At 35.8% G+C, this 8,217-nt stretch overlaps 1 protein-coding gene across 1 annotated transcript; it reads left to right on the plus strand.

The window, feature by feature from the left end:
- The first annotated feature begins 1,212 nt into the window (after nt 1–1,212).
- On the plus strand, nt 1,213–7,577 carry LOC128659627 (elongation factor 1-alpha). Its single transcript, XM_053713208.1, has 7 exons — nt 1,213–1,365; nt 3,499–3,678; nt 3,783–4,079; nt 4,864–5,014; nt 5,141–5,397; nt 6,295–6,529; nt 7,217–7,577. The coding sequence occupies exons 1-7, from the start codon at nt 1,213–1,215 to the stop codon at nt 7,336–7,338; spliced, it is 1,395 nt and encodes a 464-aa protein (XP_053569183.1). The 3' UTR covers nt 7,339–7,577.
- The last annotated feature ends 640 nt before the right edge of the window (nt 7,578–8,217 follow it).

The raw sequence follows: 8,217 nt of genomic DNA on the forward strand, positions 1-8,217 counted from the left end.
GCATTTCAGATACCAATACATTTGCTCAGTCAGATTAAAGAGACATTCTGTCCATGGGTATAATTTTAGTGAATCTAAACAAAAACTTTTGTTTATGGCTTAAAAAAATGCAGTATTTTTCTCATATGATTTTTATTGAGTTTAAAAGTTAATAAACATAAAACAAAATGATTTATAACTGTGTATCCTACATCATGGCAAGTATTTATGCCTAAAAAAATATAAACACAAAAGACAATGCATATTTTATGGTCTTTGTATGATTCTTTAACCCATGTGTTGCCAAAGAGGATTATTTAACATTAGCTACACTGGAATACCATGGGTTAATTGATAACATAAATCACTTGTATAAACTAAAAATATCTCATGAAAACTTGAGACCTGCCAACATTTGAGCTTTGATTTGCATATCTGGTGATGTCACAGAAATAAATAGATTAGAAATTACAATCTGGTAATTTGTATTTACTTTTGAGTCTTAATGGAAATATTAATCTAATCTTTTTCTTAAAGGGACATAATAGCCAAAAATAAACTTTTACAGCTCTGAGTTTTATAATTTGTTAAAGTAACATTCTAGTGTGTCAATATAACAGTATATTTGGGTTAGAATAGATCTCTCTTGTTTACTGTGTATTTAACCCATGAACAGAGATTAGAGACATTGTCATAATTGTGCTCCCGTGCCACCCCAGATTTGGATACAGCTGGTGAGCAAATAAGAATCAGGCATACATGTGTATGCTCAAATCACTGGCATATTCTCATCTGGAGAATGATGGTGTTGTTCCAGGTGTGCAACATTGACTTTCTGTTAAAAAAATGTTCATGTTGTTAAACACACACTATGAGAAGGAACTTAAAAATGTATTACTCTAACAAAAATAAATAAAATTGGAAATAACATGTGATGGAAATTCCCTAATTCCCCAATTCCCTGGTGGCCCTTCTGTAATTGAAGAGTTTTGTTAGCAATTTAAATCTTCCATGCATATGAGGAGTTAAATAATTGAAGTCCAGCCTAATAATGCTGCTGTTAAATGCAATCTACTAGATTGCTGAGTGCAGCTGGTAATGTGCTGCTCAGCTGTGAGGTACAGAGATTAGTGCTGAAGGTATAAAAATCACCCTGCAGACAAAGATCTCAATAAGAAAAGAGATTGAAGGTTGTTACTTATTGGTGAGTAAGAAGATAACAAACAAACAAACATGACTGACAAACCTGCGCTGAAGACCCATTTGAACATTGTCATCATTGGGCATGTAGACTCTGGCAAGTCTACCACCACTGGCCATCTCATCTACAAGTGTGGTGGGTTTGATCCTAGAGCTTTGGAAAAGGTGGAAACTGCTGCTAGCCAGGTAAGATTATACTAACACTTGTTGTGTAGCCTTGCTACTAAATATTATATTCACCTGGGGAAACTGGTAAATAGGTACCATAATTTTTTTTTTTTTATATATATATATGTGAAACAGGCCATGGTAAAAACTTCCCCTCCTGCTAAAATAACTGTTCATGTAAACCTTACACTTCTAGTCTAGTATGTGCCTAATCCTACAGTGAGTTTACTAGGTGACTAATCCCATAGTGTGTAAATATAGTACTCTGTATTGCACTTGTCACCAAATCGTATTAAAAGCATGTATAATAGATGTATACAAACATATTTAGTATTGGTTTGAAAGGTCCTGTTAGACTATGCATTACCAGGGAGGGCTTTACAATGTATTTAAACACTCTGGCAATCCGGTGGTTAAAGGTGTTTTTAGATGCTGCAGTAAATCCTTTGGTTTATCACTCTATACAAAAATAGTTTAAATACATCTTTGGGAGATCAGGCAATTGACCCCAGTTTAACAACAATGGGGATTTTGTTGCACATTTTTGTGATTTGTGCAGCAATACCTTTCAGTTTTGTGTAACGATCTGGTCTTATTGCCTGCGCTCCCAAATATTTATCTAAGCTCCTATTTTTGTAAGGTGTGCTAAACCAAACGGCTCAGCTGTTCTCATGACAGTGTATTGGAGTTGTAAAGCCAGGGCGTCTCATTCTATTATACAGAGAAAAGGCAGGAATCATTCAGCTCATAAATACAGAATATTGTAGTGTTAGGACCAGTCAGCTCAGTGAGTGGCTAAGCAGAATATTGCTATATTGTGACCAAGATCCCACTTTTAATATAAAATCAGACAATTGTTGCATGTTTTGTTTTTTTGCAAGTGGATGTATCAATGCCCACTGTTTTGTGTTTGCTACATGAGATGTTTTGTAAACTTTTTAGTTAAGGTTATTCGATTTCAGAGAGGGAACATTCCTCTCCCCCCCCCCCCCCCAACTAAATCTTGCAATAAAGTTAAAGGGATTGGAAAGTAAAAATGATACTTGCGTGGTTCAGAGCATGCAATTTAAGGACCCTTTTAAAGCTACTATTTTCAAATTAACTTTATTTTAGTATCTGAGTTTAAAAAAACATGTACATATTCTACATTACTGGGAGTTGGCTGGTGGTTGATGCAAACATTTGTCTCCTGAGATTGGCTCACCAGATGTGTTCAGCTAGCTCTCAGTAGTGCATTGCTGCTCCTTCGGCAAAGGATAACAAGTGAATGAAGCAAATTTGGTATTTGACGTAAAATAGGATGTTTAGCATTGTATGCTCTTTCTAAACCATGAGAACGACTTTCATTTCCCTTAAAGTGATGGTAAACTCTCCCCTTTTTAAAATCAGATCTGGAATGTAAGCGCTATTTTAGATGGGGTTTTATTCATCATGTGCTATAACTTAGTTATTCATATAGATATGAAATTCAAATACCCCACGTTGCACCACCCACTTCAAAAGTCAATTTTCCTGTCAGCTAAATGATTGCTCTAGCTACAACAAGTGCCAGATGGGGAGAGCGCTGATTGGACAACAATTCAATCTGTTAGCTCACAGAAAATTTGACTTTTGAAGTGGGCGGAGGAGCATGCAGTATTTGAATTTCATATCTATATTAAAAAGCATGTTATACTGCATCTTCATTACAGCTAATGAATTAAGCTTCATCTAAAATAGCGCTTATATTCCAGATCTGATTTTAAAAAGGGGAGAGTTTACCATCACTTTAATGAAGAGAAAATGCCCTTTCCCCTCCTTGTAATCATCTTAAAGGGATGTTAAACTTTTTTTTTTTTTCCACCCCCCCCATTTACTTTTTATCAAATAGTTTTGTTCCTATACTATGTTTTTTGCAGGAGCAGCAGTGCACTATTGGGAGTTGGTTGCTTACATAAGATATATTCACAATCAGCATCTACCTTCTGGTAAATTGTTGCTGCTCCTGAGCCTTCTTGGGTATTCAAAGGATACCTAGAGAACTAAGCAATTTTCTAATAGAAGTAAACTTTTTGTTTTTTAATTTGCATGTTCTAACTGAATCCTAAAAGAGAAACCTTGAGCTTGTGTTCTTTTGTGTTTAATTTTTTTTCACTCTCCCATATTTTTTAGATTGGTAAAAGTTCCTTCAAGTTTGCTTGGATCCTTGATAAATTGAAGGCTGAGAGAGAACGTGGAATAACAATTGATATTTCATTATGGAAGTTTCAAACTAACCGATACACAATTACAATAATTGATGCACCTGGGCACAGGGACTTTATCAAAAATATGATAACTGGGACATCACAGGTAATGTTCTGGCTCACATTCATTATCTTAAACTGATCAGTGTGTTGGATTTTGTTTTTCTCCTCACTAAATACTTAATTAGCTCTTTCTCATTTTTTATTTAGGCTGATGTTGCGCTGCTGGTAGTTTCTGCTGCCACAGGGGAGTTTGAGGCTGGGGTATCAAGAAATGGGCAGACTAGGGAGCATGCGCTTCTGGCTTACACTATGGGCGTTAAACAGCTTGTTGTCTGCGTCAACAAAATGGATATGACCGATCCTCCTTATAGTCAAAAAAGGTTTGACGAAGTAGTAAGAAATGTTACTATGTACCTTAAGAAGATTGGCTACAACCCGTCCACTATTCCCTTTGTCCCAGTCTCTGGATGGACTGGAGAAAACATAACTTCACCTAGTCAAAAGGTACGTTATATGGGGAGTGCTTTGTCTATCAGGTAGCTGCTCTGTTCTCTCTAGTATCCAGAGGGTTAAATATGAAGCTACATAAAATGGTTAAACACTAGTGTCCTGTTCCTCAAACCCTTTATAGTACTGGTCATAGAGTCCCCTGCAACTACTAACCTTAGGTTGCATTATTCCTATTGAGAAAATGTTCAGATTTCTTCCTACAGCCACTTTAGAGTATAAACTACAGACTTGTAGTCAAGAATCTGACAAGCTTGCACTGTAAAACTAATCACGTGTGCCTTAATTTCTAATTTACAGATTACTTATTAGTTTGAACAGTTAACTTCTATTTATAGTTTTTATTTTCTTCTTTACAGTATCTATGTATATTGCTTATACACATTATGTATGATCTTAACCTAAGTGCTATATTCTGTGGAATAATAAACTTCTCCACTGACTTAGGTTTACAAAAATAAAGTTGATTTGATAACGTAACATTCAATCTGTACATTGAATAAAGGTGTGGTTGTGATTTTTATATTTTTTTGTCCAATTTTCTTTTTGCTTTGTTCTCTTGGTATCCTTTGAAATGTATACCAAGGTAAGTTTGGAGCAGCAATTCCCTACTGGGAGCTAGCTGTTCCAAACCTACATAAGCATAGGTTTCAACAAAAGATACAAAGACAGCAGAAATGAGCCTCTTGTGATTGGTTCACCGGTCTTAAAACTAGCTCCCAGTAGTGAATTGTTATGTTTTAATACCTTATGATGTTCCTTATAACTGTTCCTTATACAGATGAGCTGGTTTAAGGGCTGGAAAGTGAAACGAAAAGATGGCTTTGTTAAAGGTCAATCTCTACTAGAGGTTTTAGACTCCCTAGTCCCACCGGTGCGTCCAGCCAACAAACCCTTGAGGTTACCATTGCAAGATGTCTACAAAATAGGTGGTAAGAATTCTTTCTATAAGGCAAGATTTTAAGAAGTTTAGCCCAAGTTTAAAACTTGGGATGAAGTTATATTACAAAGGATTCAAAATGTGTCTTTTTTTTTTTTTTTTTTTTTTTTTTTTTTAGGAATTGGCACAGTGCCTGTTGGTAAAGTTGAAACTGGGATCCTTAAACCTGGGATGACTCTTTCCTTTGCACCCTCTAACTTCACTGCAGAAGTTAAATCCATAGAGATGCACCATGAGCCGGTGCAGACTGCTTTCCCAGGATATAATATAGGGTTTAACGTGAAGAACATTGCTGTGAAAAGTCTAAAACGCGGTAATGTCGCTGGGAATTCTAAGAGTGACCCACCTACGGATGTGTCAAACTTTACTGCTCAGGTAAGTGGGAAATCAAAATTAATAGCTTATTCGTTTTCACAAGAGGAGCAATCTGGCTAATGTTGTCCACTTTGGATTATGTAGTTCATTCATGGACTGACTTATGTCTAAATGCAGAAATAGACTACTTGGCACTGAGAGGATAAAGAACTTTCCTAAAGTAGACTAGATTTCACCTTCAAATAATCACTACATGTATAGTGGCTAGCAAATATTGACGTCTGTTTGTAGTCACTGAATGCTACTAAGAGGGATACTAAACCAATTATATATATATATTTTTTTTATTCATAGAGAATGTAACTTTCTAATTTACTTCACTCTCGCTATCTTTATTTGAAAAAGCTGGACCCTAAGCTAAGGAGCTGGCCCATTTTTGGTTCAGACCCTGGATAGTGATTGGTGGATACATTTAGCCACCAATCGGCAAGTGCGACCCAGATGCTGAACCAAAATGGGCTGGCTCCTAAGCTTATCTTTTCAAATAAGATACCAAGAGAACAAAATTTATAGTAGGAGTACATTAAGAAGTTGCTTAAAAATGCATGCTCTCAATCATAAATTTTGGTTTAGTGTCCCTTTTTTAAATATTCCTTTTGCCAGGCTCTAGACTAATACAATGTCAGAATGAGCAGCTGTTGTGACAAAAGTTTAAAACTCTTTTCAAACAAATAGCTTTCACTTCTTGCCCAGAATGCCTTGGGTGTTACAGCACCCTATGTATATTGTTGTAGACCTTACACCTATTCAGCAATTATTTTTTTTTTAAATGTAAGGTGTGGTTCATTTTCTCACTGCTGGGTTACTCACAAAATCTGACCAGAGGGAACACTGGTTTTGATTGTCTTTAGTTTTTAAACTGGATTCCCTACTAATGCTATGTACTGTTATCTGTAGGTGATCATTCTGAACCACCCAGGCTATATTAAGGCTGGCTACTCGCCAGTTATAGACTGTCACACAGCACACATCACATGCCAGTTCTCAGAACTCCAGGAGAAGGTGGACAGACGAAATGGCAAAAAACTGGAGGATAATCCGGCTATGCTAAAATCTGGAGACGCAGCAATAATAAAACTTACTCCTATAAAACCTTTCTGTGTAGAACGATTCTGCGACTACCCACCTTTAGGTTAGTATTTAATGAATAGACATTGGTTGACTTTATTTTTTTTTTTTTTTTGGGAGATAAAAAACAAATTTAGTAGTCAGAGCAACAATTTTCAAATTCTTTTGGTAGCCTTTATGTTGATGGATCAGCAGTAGACTACTAGGAGCTAGCTGAACACACGCTCATCTGATCAGCAGCTAGCTCCTAGTAGTGGTTTTCTGCTTTTGAGCCTACCTAGATTTATTGTTCAACAAAGGATACCAAGCGAACAAAGCAAATTAAATAGCAGTAAATTGGAAAGTGGCATAAAATTTATATGCCCTTATGTGAATTGTGTGTGTGTATATATATATATATATATATATATATAATTTTTTTTTTTTTTTTTTCTTACTATTCCATTAAACATTATGGGAGTAGGTTACAGTAATGAGTATTCCGATCATAATTAGAAGCTTTGCAGTCTAGTTTATAGATCTAAACCATAGACTTGAATTAAACTACTTGGTGGTAGACTTGAAAGAAAGCATTTTATGGGAAATTCCATTTAGGTTTTTGTGTAGTAATGCATAGTTTTAATTTGATCTGCTTTCCCAGCAATTAACGCCTTAGAACTGAACTGTTTTTGTGCATAGTAAATCAGCAATTTAGCCTAACGTCCCTGGTTATGCTCTTATATTGACTTACAATTTTTGTTCTAAATTCTAGGAAGATTTGCTGCCAGAGACTTGAAGCAAACTGTTGCAGTCGGTGTCATCAAATCTGTGGAACGAAAACTTGGAAGTGCGGCTAGAAGACAGCAAGCACAAAAACCCGTGCTTGTGACATAGACTTGTAAAAAGAATCCCATAAAGCCAAGCAGGCACACTTTATTTCTATTTATTTTGATATACGATAGTTTTGCTTTTGTTAATGCTTTAATATTTCAGGAGACTATGTATGCAAGTGAACATGGAACTGAATTTCAGTTGAGGGCTTTTAATTTGACATGACTCTAGTGAATGAAACACAAATGTGTAACTGAGAATATTGTATTTTCATTGAAGAAAATAAATTATGAATCTGAAAAGCAGCTTTTCTATGGTTATTTAGAGTTATACTGATAACTTTTTGTATCTTCTCCCCAATCAGGTTAAAAAAAAAATAAAAAAATACCTTGGTTGCTTTTGGCAACCAAAGACCATGAGTCACCATGATATTGTACATGTGATCCTAAAAATATTGTGTGTAGTCTAACCCAGACCAATTATTTAAGCCTTTCAGGCAATTTTACCTTTTGGACTAATTTTAGTTTCTCTAATATAACATTCTACAAATGGTTGGTTTTGACTATAGATTCCATGCCTTAACCTAAAATATTGTGAAGCCTTGTTGGTGGCTGCAGCTGAGATTTCTGGTTAGGAATGGAGGACCTGTCGCAGGTCTTGCCATAGCTAACAAACGATTAGCATTTCTTTATCAGTGAACTAGTCTGTTGGTACTTGCTACCATATAATTGTGTCTGCCGAAGAGTAACTTGGTACTGGATTAAAGAGCCTTAGACTAGGTGTGACAGTAGACCATGTAGTGACAAGTCTTAAGTTAGAGGGTTGTAGATTCAGGAGAAATGTGAGGAAGATAAACACTAGGGTGGTGGATTAATGGAATAAACTTTCAATTTAGGTGGTTAACAGACTAAAGGGAAAAAAAAAAGCCTGGGACATGCATAA

The sequence above is a fragment of the Bombina bombina genome, chromosome 5 (assembly GCF_027579735.1).
Source record: "Bombina bombina isolate aBomBom1 chromosome 5, aBomBom1.pri, whole genome shotgun sequence".
Taxonomy (NCBI): Eukaryota; Metazoa; Chordata; class Amphibia; order Anura; family Bombinatoridae; genus Bombina; species Bombina bombina.